Source organism: Varanus komodoensis, unplaced genomic scaffold, assembly GCF_004798865.1.
Source record: "Varanus komodoensis strain SLA01 unplaced genomic scaffold, ASM479886v1 scaffold20_1, whole genome shotgun sequence".
NCBI classification, from domain to species: domain Eukaryota; kingdom Metazoa; phylum Chordata; class Lepidosauria; order Squamata; family Varanidae; genus Varanus; species Varanus komodoensis.
The window spans coordinates 1,463,788-1,483,007 of NW_025335587.1; the positions used below are offsets into that span (position 1 = coordinate 1,463,788).

Below are 19,220 nucleotides of genomic sequence, written 5' to 3' on the forward strand. Positions count from 1 at the left end.
TCAGCCTTCCTTATGGTCCAGCTTTCACAGCCATACATTGCAACTGTCACCTGCTGTCACCTCCACTAGCTTTGTTGTTGGCCAGACTTCCTAAGGCCCATTTGACTTCACATTCCAGGATGTCCGGCTCGAGGTCAGTGACCACCCCATCGTGGTTATCAGGGACGTTAAGCTCTTTCTTGTATAGTTCTTCTGTGTAATCTTGCCACCTCTTCTTAATATCTTCTGCCTCTGTTAGGTCCTTTATCATGCCCATCTTGCATGAAATGTTCCCTTCATATCTCCAATTTTCTTGAAGAGATCTCTGGGACTCCCTATTCCATTGTTTTCTTCTATTTCTTTGCACTGTTCATTTAAGAAGGCATTCTTATCTTTTCTAGCTATTCTCTGGAATTCTGCATTCAATTGTTTGTATCTTTCTCTTTCTCCCTTGCCTTTTGCTTCCTTGCTTTCTCCAGCTATTTGTAAAGCTTCCTCAGACAGCCATTTTGCTTTCTTGCATTTCTTTTTCTTTGGGATGGCTGATCTACAGATAACTTATTTATAAAGTGCACTAAACAGATCTTCATGTTCAGCTATATTTATTATGTTTCTGTAATGTCCAATAGAAGCCACCTTTTGGCTGTTTCACAACTTTCAAAATCATAAAATACAACATAAGACACAATATAAAAATCTAAAACTACAGTATAAAATAGAAGCAAAAGCAAGCAAAACCTAGCAGCAATGCAAATATTTAAAACTACCTCACTTCATATATATTTGATTTACCATTTATCCCTTTCCTTCACTGTGATCTGATCACAAAGCACTTTGTGGATAAAAATGCTTGTGTCCATTTTGGATTCTACTTTGGATTCTATTTTGATTTTAGAGTAGCACTACGTCGTTGTTCAAGACACGTTAATAGATGGACGTAAAGGCACACCCATGATAGCCCAGCATTTACTAGTAAGATAGAAATAAGAATGCTGTTACAGAGCATTCTAACAGCTGCGTAATTGCATGTACCCAAATGTTGCTGTATTTCCACTTCAGTCCTTTTCTCTAAATGCAGGGAGGTAGCAGCTAGACTGGGCGAGGCTACAGCATATGTCTTCATTCTCCTCCCCTCCTACAATTTAGATGACTCAAAGGCTGGGCTCACGCTACACAGCAAACAACCCTGAGCTGTTCTCACAACATGTGGGTTTTTTGACTGTACTTACCGGTCAGAAATATGTGGTTACCCAGCACCATGGTGTCTACACTCCTATCTCTGGTCTCACCATGCATCCTGGCAGGTCCCATGAATGGTTCCCTTCTGGTCCCTATTCTTGTCCATGGAGTGCAGCAGCATCCTCCTGATTGGCCCACAGTGGTCCTAAAACAGGCATCCTCCTTCCCCTCCTAAGTGTACCTATGTATTTTTAGTGCTTCACAGCTGCTGCAGCACCCAAATTCCTATGAAATGAAAATACACAGTTGCACCACACTTCCCCTCTTCTCCCACCATGTATTTTCCTGCTGTCTTTCCATTTTCAGAAATAAACTTATGCAGCCACTCTTGCCAGGGAACTCTGAGGTTTCCCTACCAGCAATGGTAAAATGATGATCCTAGGTTTGGATGACTGGGGAAGCCATGGTGAAATGTGAAAACTTAGGATAGATAATAGCTTCCCTCTATGGTTTCAGAAAACTAATCCTACCATGCAGAAACTCTGGAACTGGGTTCCGACCACAGAGCAAACCCACCATGGCCTCTCAGAACATGTGAACCTATCTAATCGGTAGGTAGGTTTCTGCGATGCTTGTAGTGAATGATATATAAAAGCTTTAAATAAATACATACATACATAAATTTTACTAGGGCTAGTTTTGTTCTTCCATTCTACTTGGAGAATTATTAGCCTGAGGATTTGGACAGAGAGCTGGGTGAAATGAGGCCTACATTACTTGTATACTCACAATAGCTGGTTCAGTAGTCCTGAGAAGTTGATAATGCTGCCTTGCAAGAGCAGCCATTTTCAGCCAGAGGTACGGTTGCTTTTGCTTGGTTGCGTTAGATTTGATTATGCTTTTGTTTCTATTTTTGAAGACTATTTAGACTTTAGGATTTGGCAAACTAGTGGCTGTTTCCAATGAGCCATGTTGCTGCAGGGTTCTTGAATTCTGTGGTGACAAGCTCAGCACCTGGCATGAGTAAACTGATAAGAGAGCCGTATTATTTTGCCATCCCAGTTAGCAATCATGATCGCTTTAGTTGCTCTGGCAGACAATGCATGGTAGCATATGGACTGGATTGGAGACAAAAGACAGAGAATATGCATGCATGCTCTCTCTTCTCAACATGCTTTGCCATTGCATCCCCAGAAAAGATGGGAAAACATGAGAGCGCAAATGGTCTGTTTCCACCATTCTTATTTGGACATGCTTTTGTTTCACTCTAACTGGAAACAACATTTCTGGTCAAGATTCTACTGGACCTCAGGGCACTCCCTCCTGAAACAGGACCACTGAACTTTGCAGCATATTATGCCTAAAATCAATGAGTAACCATAGTGCATGTATGCACGGGTACATATTGTACTACTATTGGAACGATTCGGTAAGGTTTAGCTACTTCAGAAAACTGCTGCCTGACTGCTGGTGCCTGTAAGCCAGCATGATCAGATTGCATTTATTCTAAAATACCTATCCTGATCAAAATTTGCTTCTGAGATCAATTAAAGAAGCTGGTATTGAACTATAAAGCTATCAATGATCTGTTTCTTCCTTATTTCTGAGGACATCTCACACCTCAAGCTTGAGATTTACCAACAAGACCTAGCTAAGGACACTGCCATTTCTGCATATTATGCTAAGTTAGCATTTCTAAGGAGCAAAGCATTTCCTGCCACAGGCAAAGGTATTGTTCAAGTCCAGACCTGTTTGTTTCTTACATTCTCTTCTAACTCTGAAAGACTGCTTCTGCTTTGCTTGAGATCTAAGCTCTTAAAAAGTCAATTTTACTACCTTTTCTGTTTTATTATAGGTTAGTCAACTGAAAGCCAGTGTAACATACCAGTTAAGAGTGTGGGACTGAGACTCAGGAAATCTGACTTCTTGTCCACCTTTAGCCATGGAGCTTACAGAATAACTTTGGGTCATTCACAGATTCTCAGCCTAACCAACCTCATAGGGCTGTTGTAGGGATAAGATGGAAAGGAGGAGGAGAATTATGCAAGTTGCTTGGAGTTCCTTGAAAGGAAAAAGGGTAGGATATAAATATAATAAACTCACATTCATTGTGTTTAACTTTGTACTGTTTTATGTTGAAAGGTAGTCTATAAGTATTGTAAGCTGGATAGTTAAGTAATTCATATAAATATTGAGAATGAGAGTTTGGGTTTCTACTAAAACTGTCAGCTCTCAGAGTGGTGGGCAAATGAGCTGCTAGACAACCAGCTGGACACCAATAGTTAGTCTGCAGTGTTTGCAGAATGCCTGCAGTGTTTCTACAAAAAGAATGGGAAGATGTAGAAAATGCAGGTATTATCCAGTGAAGTCTGATATCTGACAAGCAATGAAAGTCGGAAGATCTGCATTTCTTCGGGACAAGAGCACTCCCAATAAAAAAGAAATAGAAGGGCTGATTTATGTAACAAAAGGGTAAACCTCTTGGGGAACCCTATGGCCACAGAAAGCCATGCGCATCAGAAATCTCCTCACCTGAACTTGAGATGAAAGTCACGCATGGATGTTGTTCTGGCTGCTGCAGCAGAGAGTGTTGGCTGGTTGCCATATCAACTGGAATCTTTAATGGAAAAGGTGTGCTTCTTGCTGTCTAAGATACATATTAGAATAAAGTACTGCTGCCAGTCTGCTATGCTCCTTATCAGCAGGGTTGAGTTTGTTCTTTTATTCACATTGTACAGCTCTGTGTTTCACAGAAATAAGGACCTGGTTGCCCATTTCTGATGGCTGCCAGGCAGCAAATATATTTTGCTGCAGGCTATATATAGCAAATGAATTTTACTGTAGAAATAGTGCTATTTTGCAGGCTATAAAACTCATAATAATGGAGAAAGTAGATTTCAGACCAGCCCCCAAATATAGCACTTTCTAGATGCTTTGGAATACAACTCCCATTGGATTCCATTGGCCAATGACCAAGGCTGAGGAGAGAGGAAGCATCTGGAGAAAACAAGGAAGGCAGGAGGCCTGTGTTAGATTAGATTAGATGTTTTGTCACAGCTGGTTCTACTGCTGCTTCCTTCCTCTTGTCATGAGAGTCAAGGAGGCTGTAGGTGACACCTGGGCGTGCAGATCATAGGTGTAAGAGCCCTTTGCACCTAGGCCAAGACATAATAACTCCAGGGACACTCAGTTGGCACTGTCTCTTCCTGTCCCTTATCAGTGCCTGGCTGAGGTGAACTTATTCTTCTTGGTACCTAATGAACAGTTATATTATTTGCTTTGTTTTCTTTCACTGTTACTTACCACCATCATCCCCTTTTTGGTAGTTTCTTTACATTGCTTGTTATTTACCTTGAAATAGCTTCCACTGAAAAGTGGTATACTGATCTTTTAAACCAGTGATTAAACCTGTACTTTGTGCCTTCCATGCTTCACAGTCACCTGTTTCCTAATAGCCTAGAGATGCTTAATGACTGTCGTTTTTTAACACTGTCCAGGCATTGCTCTTCTACTTAATGAGAGCATGTACGTAAGGCTAGAGCAGTGAGTCCTTTACTCTTACATTGTTTGGAGGACCAACTCCAGTGTCCGAGATTTGCTCGGATATTGGAGCTGGGACTCCGTGGTCGGACTGCCTTCCCCCAGAGCACACCCAGCTGGTACAAAAAGAGTTGGGTTGGCTGCTACTCTGAGTTTACCAAAACAACGTCAGAGAAGGGAGATACAGTATCTGGGGAGCAAGAAGGGGAAGAGACCGGTTCTGCCAAGCTATGAGGTATTCTGGTGGCATATCGCTCTCCTCTCAAAAGTCCCACAGTTATACCGCTGCCGTTGGCTAACTGCTTTGCAGTGTGCGATAAGTACAGTGGTGACCTTTGCTTCTCCAGCCTTTACATGTGATACCCATCCTCCTCCAAGTTCAAAGGCTATAGGCATATTCATAGAACTGTACCCTAACAAGAGCTATCTTCATTCCAGGGTTGTAGTCTTAGGTACTGAATCCTCACAGTTCAGAAGGTCCCAGAATTGGAGACTTCCTAAATTTCTATGCCCTGTAGGCTGAAGCTGGGCCGGGCAGAAGAATCACTTCATCTTCTGGCTTGGGTCACAGGACACTTCAGAGTGTCCTGAAGTGTCCTGTGACCCTTTGCTAGGACACTTCAGAGTGGAGCAAAGGAGGCTTAGGATAAATTTTATTCTGATCTCAACCCCTCCCTAACTAGAGCATTGCCTTTCCTCAGCTCTGAGCGCAGAGCCTTTTTCAGATCTCAGATCTGGGGGTCCAAAACACTTAGGGCTCCCTGGGTGCCATCAAGGGACCCTGGAGCTACTCTGCCTTTAAAGTGTAGAATAATGGAGAACCTTAAGTATTAGGAGCACATGGGAAAAGGGTAGTCCCACCTTTGCTCCAAGCTGCCGGCACAACTGTTCTTATCCACATGTACAGGTTTTGTTTTTTTACCATCCTATAAATAGAGGCATTACATGCATATGTTCTCTCCCAAAGAAAATGTTTCCAGTGGCTGGGTCAGTCACACATGAATGCCAGCTTCTCACTGCACTCTATGTTGAGATCATAGAAGCCTAGGAAGCAAGGAGTGGGTAGTCCGGAAAGAAAAGAATTGCATCCAAATAAAAAATGCACTTCAATTCAACTGAACTGTGCTAGGACAGGCAAAGAACAAAGGGTCAAGAGACAAAGCAGGAAAGTAGAGATTAGTGAGATTAATATCAGTTGTGGGAGGAAATCTGGAAAAGTGTTGAAAATGAATGAAAAAAAAAATGTTTTTCCAGAAGACAACTGCCTGAAAACCAAATCATTAAGTGAGTTCATGCCATATGGGACTATACACTTGTCAAATCTGGATGTAAGTGTATTAATGAAAACTATTGTAAATGACAGCTTTTAAAGCTGAACTTCAGCTGGAGTGAATATCAACGGGATTACAGCAGGCATTAAATGGGTATTTTGTATGATGCAAGCATAAACACAAAGGCTGGTGCTTTATTTATTCATTCAGTGAGGCCCAATTAATAGTTTGGACTCCCGGTCCAAAGGAAGCAAAAGTTCCTAATCTTTAACAGAAATCTAAATACAGAATATTTCACATTTAGGTATTCAGAATCTGTGAATATGCAAGGGTTGTATTCACATGGAGAATTTGGAATTTGAAAAATCCAGTGGAGGTAACTGCAGCTTACTGAACATAAGTCTCATAACCAGCATGACAGCTGAAAAATAAGTTGCAAGAACTTGCTCTCTCTAGCAAGAAGCTGCGGAAAGCTCTCTAGTCAACCAGGGCAAGTGTCACTTTCTCCATGTATCTCCCCATCAGGGTTTGCTTAACTATATGTCAGAGTGACCAGGTCCATTTAGCATCATAAAAGATGGTGGAACAGATGAAGACAGGAATAGGCAGCAATGATTTCTTAGAGCTGATTTCTTTCTGAGAGCCTTCACTTGGGTTCTGCTTCTTCTGGAACAGTTGTGGGCATTATACATGTTGAAAATTTTGAATATCTAAAGTGAAATGGTGGATATCTATTCTCACCATATGAGGTTCTATACTTACATATTCAAAGTGCAAAACTGGCATAGTAAAATAACATTGCAGTTATTCAACAGGTATAAAACCTTTTCTTATATCAAAGCAACATGTGAACAGAAACTGTCTTTAGCTGCTGGACGAATGATTCTGGAACTGCTTATGTGCAATGCTAGGCCACCCTGGGATAATTTTCCCAGAAGACTTAGCAGAACCCACCGGCCACCATTTTGCATATGTAAGTAGTCACATGCTTGTAGCTGAAAGTGTAAATCAAAGACAATATCACGAGTTCTTGGAGATCACAAATAAGCCATTACATATTTTAGGGTTACCTGAGAATTGTTTATCCCCTCAAACACCTGACACTGGATTTGCACAACACGATAAACCAAAGCAAGCAGGGGCATCCACAGGCACATTAATTGGCTTAATTCAGTCACCACAGGCTGTCATGTGCTGAGCACTAGGTCCCTCTCAGTGAATGACCAAAGAGGGCAGGAGCACAAGCACACTATAGCAAATGTCTTCTTTGAAATAGTCCTTCTGGCAGGCAGCTGACTTTATCCAGGGAGGTATGGACCATGTTCAGAGAGCTTTTCAGGAGGTGTTTCCCTGTTTCCCAAAGACCGCCCCCCATGTAATCCCTGTATATTTTTTCTGCAAACCATTAAGCATGATTAAAGATTGTACTCAGTGCTTTTTTTTGTCATAGAACGCACTGGAACGGAGTTCCGGCACTTTTTTTTTCAGACAGATTTTCCAAGTTTTAAAAGTAACTTTTGAAAATTTGATGTTTGGTCCACGTGGATTTGAATCGCCCTGTTGAGCACAGGTCGGCGGCAAAATCATTAAAATGGTGCATGCGGGCTGCTTGTGTGTCGAGTCTGATGCATGCATACTTCGTCCGCGCTGGTTGTGATGGCACTGCTCAGCTTGTGGCGCTGCTCGGCTTGTGATTGCTCGTGTGGTCATGTGCTGAGTGCTTACTGCGGACGGTGATCATTATGTTTCGTTACACAACTGATGTGTGTGGGTGTGTGTACAGTGATTGACTACATGTGAAAGGTAAATGATTTCATGAGTTCCGGCACCTTTTTTCTTACAAAAAAAGAACTGATTGTACTGATGTTTCAGTGATATTTTGTGCATTTTGTTGTTGGGTGACATTTTATTGTTAGGTGACTTTTATTTTTTTTATCAAAGTAAGCATGTTGGAAGCTATTACTATGGTTGCTTCACTTGTACTTCTTATAGTTATCAATGAAGGGTAGTGGAAACAGAGCTAATAAAGTTCCATTGCAGAAGTCTATAGAGATGATCAGTGCATAGACTTTATCTGCCACTGAATCTGAAATGCTGCTTTAAGCAAAATCTTCCTCTGGTCGTTCCATTGGATTAAAGCAAACATTAAGTTTCTGAATCTTTGTGGGTCACAGAGCTGCACAGAAGGTATTGAGCCAAATTTACTTTCATATCCCAATCTGCAGATACCATCATTTTGAGATTACAGGAGGCCCACAGGTAGAAAAATAGTTAATTCAGTTCTTTTTCCCCATAGGGGACTTTCTAATCCCCTAGGGAAATGGAAATATTTCACAAAAATGAAATCTAAATCTGCAGTGATCCTATCTGTACAGTCAAGGCCCCATCAGCTCTTGCCATCTTTTGTCTGACCTATTTGCAGGGTTTGCTTATAGATAGCAAGCTATTGGGTTGCTTTAGAACTTGCCGTTAATTCCCAGTGCTGTTCCTGCTGCTGAACTCAGATAAAAGACATTTTTTAAAAGCAGCAAATGGAGGGGGAAATGGAATGACAGTGCTCTGTTGGACTGAAAATATAGCTGCAGGTTTGTTTGTTTTGTTTGGCTTTGGCAAATATGAATACTTTCTTTGAGTTTCATTTTAATCAGTCATTGATACAACAATGACAACCACTACTTAAAGGTAGTGGTGTCTTTATTTAGGGCAGAAATCTATACCTGAGATTCACCAGGTTTGGCAAAACTTTCCCCACACACTGACAGAATTTGGTCATTATAGAGACACTGCCAGAAGGCCCCAGATACAATTTTTTGTCACAACCAGGACATATATTTACTCATTTGCATGAAGATTATTGCAATCACCCACTTTTTCAACACTTTTTCCTTTGCTTTTTCCCTGATTTCATGTTCTGTCTCAAGGTTTTGGTCAGATGGGGTATAGCATGAGTTAAGGGCTGAAATACTTTGGAGGCCTGGAACACTCACCAATAGTGATTCTGTGCTGGAGTCTACCCTTTTCTCAAGTTCCTTGTTTAATTCAATCTTCTATTTTTTAAAGAGATTTAAAATTTGCTCCAAATGTGACATGTAGGGACATCATAAAGACTTTATGGAAATATCTGATTTTAGTTAATTTGACATGGTTAAAATAACAATTTGAAAGTAACTCTGGGGATCTCTGCTGCCTATTGACTCTCCAAAATTAAATTTGATGCTTCAGAAATAGTTTGCAATCATTTTGATTCAATTGTTTTCAAACCTGAATGTACAAGTGCCTTTATCAGAACAGGCTGAAAGGACGATTAGTGCAAAAGGATCACATTTGATAGACATGTCCTCTAATAAAGGGGACATCATTTTATGCATGTTTAGACAGGGAAAAAGTCCCACTTATCCCACCATTCCTCAGCCACCTACTTTGTTCTGCTGAAACACTCACAGGATTACACACTAAATTGCTACTCATGCTTGTCTCTTCCCTGAGGACACATTATTTGTGTGTAAAGGAAAGAAATGCCTTTTGTGATTAAAGTGAATGCTTTCTTATATAGGCTTAAACTTCCCATGTTTATGATCTGAAGCTCCTTTTAAGGGACTAGATTAGAATTTTCCATGAATTAAATATCCAAGACCCCAGAAGACAAAGGCAGCATTTTAATCACTTGAAGTTAAATTTCTTGAATTAGTTTTCAGTGCAAAGTGGAACCACAGAGTCTGCAAGTCCAGCATTCAACCAAGAGATGCCAGTGCCCAGCCTCCAGACCCATAGCCCCACTGAATCCAAATGAACTTAGAAAGTTCTGGGTTCTTTGCCCACAATAGAACAGGGAGATGACCAGGGCTGTGGACATGATCGCTCCTAAGCGTCCTCTCCCACCGGGCAGAGCCCACTCTTCCCCTTGGTATACACCTGAATTGCGGGCGATGAAGCAGGTTGGGAGACGGCTAGAGCATAGGTGGAGGAAATCACGGGATGAATCTGATCGAACACACTTGAAAGCCCACTATCAGGCCTATGCTGTGGCGGTGAAGGCGGCAAAAAAGTTTTTAATAATAATAAATAATTCCAAGCACGGGATTGGGACCTGGATCTTGGAAGTGGTTAATGCTTCTCTGAGGGAGGGTCGGGTGCCTGCCCCTTTAAAGGAGGCGGTAGTCCGACCGGTCCTGAAGAAAGCGTCACTGGATCCAGAGATGGCCACTAACTATAGACCAGTGGCCAACATCCCGTTTCTGGGCAAGGTGTTAGAGCGGGTGGTGGCGGGACAACTCCAAGCACTCTTGGATGAAACTGATTATCTGGACCCATTTCAGTCCAGCTTCAGACCCGGGTACGGTACTGAATCTGCCTTGGTCGCCCTGTACGATGACCTGTGCAGGGAGAAGGACAGGGGGAGTGCGTCCCTGTTGGTTCTTCTGGACCTCTCAGCGGCTTTCAATACCATCGACCATGGTATCCTTCTGGATAGGCTAGCGGGATTGGGGGTCGGAGGCACTGCTTTGCAGTGGTTCCGCTCCTATCTCAACGGTCGATTCCAGAAGGTAGTGCTGGGGGACTATGGCTCTGCGCCATGGCAGCTATGCCATAGAGTACCACAGGGCTCCATTTTGTCCCCTTTGCTGTTTAATATCTATATGAAACCACTGGGAGAGATCATCAGGAGGTGTGGGCTACGGAAACATCAGTACGCTGATGATACCCAGCTCTACCTCTCATTTTCCACTAATCCAGGTGAGGCAGTGGCTGTGCTGAACCGGTGCTTGGCCGAGGTAATGGGCTGGATGAGAGCCAATAAACTGAAACTCAATCCAGACAAGACGGAGTTCCTGTTGGTTGGCGGATCGGGCTTCGGAGAGGGTGGATTTGACCTGACCCTGAATGGGGTTGCACTCCCTCTTAGGGACAAGGTCCGCAGCTTAGGAGTACTCCTCGACCCGGAACTTTCATTGGAAGCTCAGGTGACAACGGTGGCGAGGAGCGCTTTCCTTCAGCTTCGGCTGATTAATCAGCTGCGCCCCTATCTGGAGTACGACTGCCTGGCGACGGTGACACATGCACTGGTGACTTCCCGCCTTGACTTCTGTAACGCGCTTTATGTGGGTCTTCCCTTGAAGACGGTCCAAATACTTCAATTGGTTCAAAATAGAGCTGCCAGGTTGCTGACGGGGACAGGATATTATGTTCACATGACTCCAGTCCTCCGTCAGCTTCACTGGCTTCCCATTGAAGTCCGGGTCCAATTCAAGGTGTTGGTTATGACCTATAAAGCCCTAAACGGCTTGGGACCTGGTTACCTGAAGGAGCGCTTACATCCATATATGCCCGACCACCCCTTGAGATCTGCGGGAGAGGCCCTTCTCCGGGAACCCTCCGTGAAAGAAATTAGGAGGGTAGGTACTCGGAGGAGGGCTTTCTCTACGGTGGCGCCCAATCTATGGAATATGCTCCCCAGAGAGGCCCGCCTGGCGCCGTCGTTATTTGTTTTTCGGCGCCAGGTGAAGACCTTTTTATTTAAACGTCATTTTAATTGTTAACAATATTTACTTATTTATCTGGCCAGGGCGACTTCTTTTCTTTTCCTTTTCCTTTATAACTTTTCTTTTATATCTTCTTTTATATCGTTTATATTTTTTATTTATTTTATATTATTAACTTTAATTTTATATTGTTATTTTTGTATTGTATTGTATTGTATTGTATTGTATTGTAAGCCGCCCCGAGGCTTCGGCAAGCGGCGGCATAGAAATGTTCTAATAATAATAATAATAATAATAATAATAATAATAATAATAATGTCATTGGACCCAACATGTTGGTACAGAAAAGATTTTCATTTCATGCCACTTGATTTAACGTGGCTTGGCAAGGGAGCACATAATTGCTCTTAAATTCACTTAAACTGTAGAATAAGAATGTGATAAAAACCACATACTGGCTCAACTTCTCTATCACATTACAGTTCCATATATCTGTTTTGCAGTTGTCTTCATGATCATCTGAATGCATACTTGCTTTGCAGTCTACAAAACGTCAGTTGTTTCTTATTTCTTTTCGGTACCACCCATTAGTGAAAGTCCTCAGAGCAGTTTACAATATTCCCCTTAAGACAATAAAATGCAGTAATGGGATAATATAAAATTATACATTCAAAAAAAGATAAAACCAAAGTTGTAAATATGATAAAAGCCAGCAGTAGTGCAAAGATCTAAAAAGCCACTAACACAATTATTAAAACTGAAGAACAAAAAAGCCTAGGAAAACAGAAAAGTCTTCCTGTGGTACCAAAAAAGACCACAATGTAGGTACAAAGTGAACCTCTCAAGGGAAGTCATCCCACAGATGGGGTGCCACCACGGAAAAGGTCCTGTCCCTAGAAGCTACCCATCCCATCCCATGCAGTGGTAACAATGGAATTTTCATTAACCTTTCCTATGCATGCTCCGGGGGCGGGGGGGGGGGACTGTGTTTCACACTTGTAGAGAGGGTGTACACCCTACTGCCTTCTGAAATGTATGATAGCAAAAGATCAGGGTACAAAGGTGAGATTCTGTATCCCCTAAAATGCCTAAAAGCAATGGAGAATATGCCTAAAACAATGAAAGTTAGACAAAGAACACTACTTCAATTGATTTAGTTATTCAGTGAGGCTGCAATTTACTTGGGTTGAAACCTCATTTCCATGCCATTAAAATGTGAAGAGGCAGAATCCTTTAAGCACAGCCAAAGACTAGGTTTGTTTATGCAATCAGCTCTTTAACTTGCTCCAGCCTAAGATCTGTTTACATGAATAAGAAGTAACTCCAAAACTGATGTAATTTCACAGTGAAAGAGAACAGCTTCAGCATAAGTGGGGATATTTCCTTTGCCACTACTTCACGGGGTCAGTTGATGGTGCAAATATAAGCACAGGCTATGCTGGGCTTCAACAGCTAGTATTTGTTAATTGGGTTTTCAGGTCAGATCTGATAAATATCTGATTGCTGAACTCGCCACTATCAGCAAGCCACTGTTTTTTGGGAGTCATGTTGAAATACTAGGATTAAGTGCTGGTGCTTGAAGAAGTTCATCCATTATGAACTTTGCAACAGTTCAGCATATAAATATTTTAAATCAATAAATAAAGGCAGCATATACTGCCCTTCAGTTCACTTCTGCAACACAGCTCAATTAGTAGAACACAGAGGATAGAAATTGTTTTAACTTCTGGGTTTAAAGAAAAATTGCAAGATTTTTAACTCCACACAGATCATTCCATCAGACACAGGCATGCATAAAATAGAAATGTCTTATCCTATCAAAACAAAAGGAAATTTCATTTTCTGGACAACATACTGGTAATCATCTTTCCTTCCCAGAAGATCTATGATAGGAAAATTTATTAATTCGTGTACAAGAATGGGAGCTGCATGGACACTTTCCATCATTTCCAGAGGTTTAGTTTGTTGCCACAAAACCAACCATGGTTTTTCAGCAACTTAAAGACTAATACATTTAATCAGGCATTATTTTATGGACATCGTCCACTTCATTCATTGCATGAACAAAAAAGAACAAACATATCAAAATTTGACATCAGAAATAACAATGCTCAAAAATGAGTAGGGGAACATTTCACTTTCTAGAGCAATCTATCAATTACTCTAAGACAGCTGTGCTTAAACAAAGGAATTTCAAAGATACAGCTTAATGTGGAATTAAGAGAGTCAACTTCTGTTTGTGGTCTGAATAAGGACAGCTCTATATGTTAATCTATTCACTATTACAATTATGTCATCCAGTAATATTTTGTGAATGGCAACTATTATCACTACGTGAAATGTGCATTTAAATTCCCTCTGAAATTACATTCTACTTTCCTGCCTACAGCATGTGTACATAAATCTACCAATGTGAGATTAACTCCTCACGTATCTGGTGAAGTATAGTGTTCTGAATACAGGTTGCTGGAAAAATGAAGAGAAAGGTCCTATTGGTTCATATTTTGTTGGCTAGGGATGTATGAGAATTCTGTTCAGTGGTAAAAGTTTGATGGATTTTTTAGTTTGGCCCTTGAGTTACATTTCATTGTTTCCCTCCCATGCCAGTGTTGATTCAATTTGTACTATGTTGAACCAGCGTATGGATTTGTTTGTTTGTTTGTCTGCTTTAGTGGTTGGCTATTTGTGCATATTTGTTATTTGGTCTTGTAATTTTAGCAAATGTCATACCTATGCCGTTACAGAGGTAAAAAACAGAAACCCTTTACCCATCTATGTCCTAGGCAGCATCTCCAGTCAAAGTGCAGGAGATCATCCATGAACATTGAGAAAAGAAGGGTATAAATAAGTTGTTGCTTGCTTTTCTCTGACAGCTGTCAACAGATGTCCTGTTAGGTAAAAGCAAAGTTAGAAATGATTCCTTGCTCTTAAAAGTGGGTGATACCATTTAGTTTTAGATGTGGACCTTACTGTTATCAGTATCCTGTATGTTTTTCTGAGCATCTCTAAGTGCTCATGAAAGTGTAAAAGGGAGAACTACCTTATTTACAAATAACAATTTTGAAAGGAACTGTCAAAACTCAGGATTCCATATAAATGGGGATTTTGAAAGGGCTGAGCAGGGTTCTTTTCCCCCACAGGATGGGTGGGGAGAGGGGGATTCTGGTGTAGTCCACTGATGCTGTCACATCAGAAGTACTTCAGAATCCCATTGGACAGAAACAGAATTTCCAGCATAACCCATCCCTACTGTTTGTATATCTGAATGGGCATTGGAGAAACACCTCCTTATGATCTTAACGGAGCTTATTGCCAGGAAATTGTCCCTAGGGTTGCATTTGACACACTTTCATAATGATGCTGTGGGTGAGAGTCTACTTTGTTTTGTATATCTAACCTATAGAAACCTATAGGTTCAGCTAAGTGACTCAGACAAGAGGTAATGCATAGATCACATACCAAGACTTAAGAGCAATATTTCAAGAAGCACATGAATGTATGCATACATTTGACCCATCATATAGAACAGATATAGGGGGTGGGGAGCCTGTCACTGTATTGGTTGAACCCAAAGCTAAGGTGCAAAATGTGGCAGAAAGGTTAATCCAGTTCAGCATCATAGGCTAACAAGAACAAGTCAGTGAAATCTCTGGATGTATATTTACTTGTTTTGTGTTCCTCATTCCATGTGAGCAATAGTGCAACACAACCTCAACTCAACCTTTCCAGAATGGGGATTATTCTGATTCTTCGTCAGTTCTTGCAAAACTAATAATACACAAGAGGAAACTCCACAAAAGGCACCTAAAATTCACCAAGTTTCAGTGCATTCATTCACAAATAAATAAGCCAGGCACTGTAAGTGCAGACAAGTGCATTTCTAACATATTTCTCCAACACCAGTTCCTCTATTGTCTTTCAGGGAAAAAGAACAGAAAGGGAAAAATGGCTTCTTTCATATGCTTTGTAACTGGATTAAAATAATAAAACAATGTAACACTGAATAAGAACAGACCTTGGCCCATCTGTTCCTCCATTATTCCCAACAGCAGACAGCCAGATGCTTCTGGAAGCTCTCAAGCAGGGTATAAAGCTCATGACCTACAGCTGTATCTTCCTCATCTGGTACTTTGAGGCATACCTGCACTTAACTATCAAGGCAATTAGCTTTTGGTAGGATGGTACAATACAAGAGGGGCCTCCTCTGCCATGATTCATTTTGGACTTCTGCACAGTAGTGTTTCAAGTGATGAGCAGATTCATATATAAGGGTGCCTTCCGAATCTAATGAGGTCATATCAGCTGGAACTAGCAAAATAGACCCCTGGGTCTTAATGAATGTGGGTGGCAGCATAAATGCCTTTCAATAAAATTATGCAATGAAATACAGTTTAAGATAGGACTACCTGAAGGGCAGCATTCTTCCACATGTTCATACCTGTGAACTGAGCTTGATTTTGCTTTCTGGCAGCGCTGTTACATTTTTTACTTCCCTGCTGGTAAAATACGTAGATCCCTTTGGCTTTTGTTGCTTTGCAGTTTTATTGTATTGATTGTTTTTAATAGTGGCATTAGACTTCATGAAAACTATTCTCATAGGCGATGCCAGAATACAGTTCTATTAAATACATTTCATGCATTTTACCTTCAGCAGCTTCCTGGTTAGTTCTGGTCCTGGTCCCTCAAAATGACATATGTAGTAGTACATAGATGCGTCATTAAAATCATTGTAGCATAAGGTGAACCTGGGGAAGGATGAGCCCTCGATCCAAATGCAACCATGCAAGGTTGAATGCAACTGATCATTGCTACAGTGTTGGGAAATTTGGATAAATCCTGTCTGAAAAGCATTACTCCTGTGTGCCTTTGCATTGTGGGATCAAATCCTGTCTTCCTTCTCAAAACCAAGCTGTCACTGTTTAAAATGGCATTCATCCCCCGCTCCTTTCTCTCACCTTTAGCTGTAGACCACAGCAGACAGGCCATTTTAGCCCAAATATCCATTGTAAATGTTATAACCCCCCTCATAATCGAACATGGAGCCAGGGCATGGCTCGTCACAGGTAAAAAGCATGATCAGGGTGTCCTGTTTGCGTGAACAAGAACAAGAACCCCAACGAATGTGCACGCTACGCAAGGAGGAAAACAAAGCAGGCTACGCTCAAGCATAACCGCAAACGTCACGCCCTTGTACCCTCGCTTGCTTGCTTTAGCATGGGAAATGTGCAAAATGTGCAAATGTAGCTCAGTGGGGTTCCCCTATTGTTCGCTGTTATTCAAGCACCTGCATAGTTGTAAAAGAGTATAAAAACGGTGCCCTCCTTCTGCTCGGGACCGCACTCCAACGACTGTGGTCCCTGCAGGTAAATAAACTTCTTCTCTCGAAAATTCCAACTGGTCTCTGGTCTCATCTGTAAAACCGCGGCACACAACAGTAAATAGTCGTTGTTGGAATTCAGTTTACTATAATCTTTTGATAGCCCAGAGGGCTTCATGTGCCCTGATCATGCAGAATGTTTAGAGTCGAGATAAGGCTCTGAGCTTAGCATGAATAGTTTCTGGTAGCTTGAATTTGCATGTCTGAGCAGACCTGGAGATGGGTTCAAGTTACTCAACTAAAGTGTCAATACAGGCAATTAGAAATATGTTAATCTCATTGTTACAGTGTGATTGACCGACATTTCTTTATCTGTTCTGTATGTCATGACCTCAGAATCTTATTGTAATCTCTGCATTCTGTCATCAATTGCCCTGTACCTGTGTACCTATAAATGCCCTGTAATGGTATTGAAGCTTTGCAGTGAGTTTATCTCTGCGAGCCCGGTAATGCATTATCGTGAGTCAACCGTGGGAACCTGGGATAGACAATAAAGATGCGGAGGTTCAAAACGATTGATCTTTCCTACGAACCCGAGTTTTATTCCCTCTTCTCAAATTGAGATTCCAGGATTCTGACAGCAGTTATGATGGTACTGGGGTGATATCAGCTGCAGAACAAACAGCACATCTATCCATTTGTAGCTTTGTTCCTAGCGCACACATGTGTTGTAGATGCTACGGCCATGTGGATTAGACATTTACTTCAAATGAACAAATGTTAGTTTGATTACTTATTGAACAGTAGCCATGGGGTTTTTCAATGGTCCAGAATCTGCTAATCAGGACTCTAGTTACAATTTAGAATGCAATAACCAAACACACAGTTTAAGCATGTTGGTTATACAGAGCTTAAAAACACACAATGACCCTTAAAGGACAAATAGATACAAATCAGATACAGAGATGATAATGTTACATTCCTGGCTTTCATTTCATACTGTGACATATAAAGCTACTCACCTTGGCACACAAAAGATGATGGTGTTTCCCCCGGGTGGACACGGGCTGTAATAAACACTATTTTCTGCTCTGCTCCAGGACAAAGATTTACTGTAGAAGAAGACAAAGGAACAAAGAGACAAAAATGTTGAAATTGGATCCTCTTTGTGGAATACAGTTTTTCTCAGTGTTTATCTCAATAAACTGGAATCTAGCATTGCAACATGTCATGGAGGGCACAACTGAACAGAGCAAAGGAGGACTATCCCACATATATGTAGCTGTGGGATGGGAACACCACAAGTATATAATCTGATTTTTTAAAACAAAATCCTGATCCCTGCCTATCTTCTCTGTTGCACAAACTGCACAGGTGCAATGTACACACAAGAGAGCTATATAGGGGACACTAAGGTGGGAGGTAACCAGGATTCCCCATGATCTGCCGCTTCCATGCACTCAGCACATGGTCTGCATCCCTTTTTGCCATGCACATGTGCGAGTGCATCATAGGTGCAAGCCACATGACACTTATTTCTGACAAGGCAAATTGGACTGACCTATTGTAATTACTATGTGCATCATGCATTTTCATCAATGTTGTATACATTCTTCTCTAATTCGGCACATTGTCTTCCACACCTATAGCCATGAAACCCACTGAAAATCAATGCAGCTCCATACTTTGATATCACTGGTTCTTGTAAAAGGATCTAAGTGCAATACTTTCTAGAGAAAATGCCATATAACCACATATTGTTACCAAAATCATCCCACTTAATTCCCCTACCCCGACTTAAAAAATACCTCTTCCTTTGCATAACAGATCATTAATTTGATGCTTTAAAAAATAATATTCAGTTTTGCATGATAATACACTTTTCTCAACCAGCAAGCTTTCTTGATATATTTATTGGTGGTCTGATTTTTCTAAGAGTTGTTGTTGTTGTTGTTAGTTGTGAAGTCGTGTCCAACCCATCACGACCCCATGGACAACATTCCTCCAGGCCTTCCTGTCCTGCACCATCCTCCAGAGTCCACTTAAGCTCACACCAACTGCTTCAGTGACTCCATCTAGCCACCTCATTCTCTTCCGTCCCCTTCTTCTTTTGCCATCTATTGTTCCCAGCATTAGGCTCTTCTCCAGGGAGTCCTTCCTTCTCATTAGGTGGACAAAGTATTTGAGTTTCATCTTCAGGATCTGGCCTTCTAAAGAGCAGTCAGGGTTGATCTCCTCTAGGACTGACTGGTTTGATCGCCTTGCTGTCCAAGGGACTCGCAGGAGTCTCTGCCAGCACCACAATTCAAAGGCCTCAATTCTTCAGCGCTCAGCCTTCCTTATGGTGCAGCTTTCACAGCCATACATTGCAACTGGGAAAACCATGGCCTTGACTATACGCACTTTTGTTGGCAGGGTGATGTCTCTGCTTTTTAGTATGCTATCTAGATTTGA

At 41.4% G+C, this 19,220-nt stretch overlaps 1 protein-coding gene across 1 annotated transcript in view; it reads right to left on the reverse strand.

The window, feature by feature from the left end:
- The window catches only part of AGBL4 (AGBL carboxypeptidase 4), a 933,972-nt gene that overhangs the window by 218,809 nt on the left and 695,943 nt on the right, over window positions 1-19,220 (reverse strand). Inside the window, exon 7 of the mRNA XM_044430335.1 lies at window positions 17,789-17,878. Coding sequence (XP_044286270.1) covers window positions 17,789-17,878 — 90 coding nt within the window. The remainder of the gene's footprint in view (window positions 1-17,788; window positions 17,879-19,220) is intronic.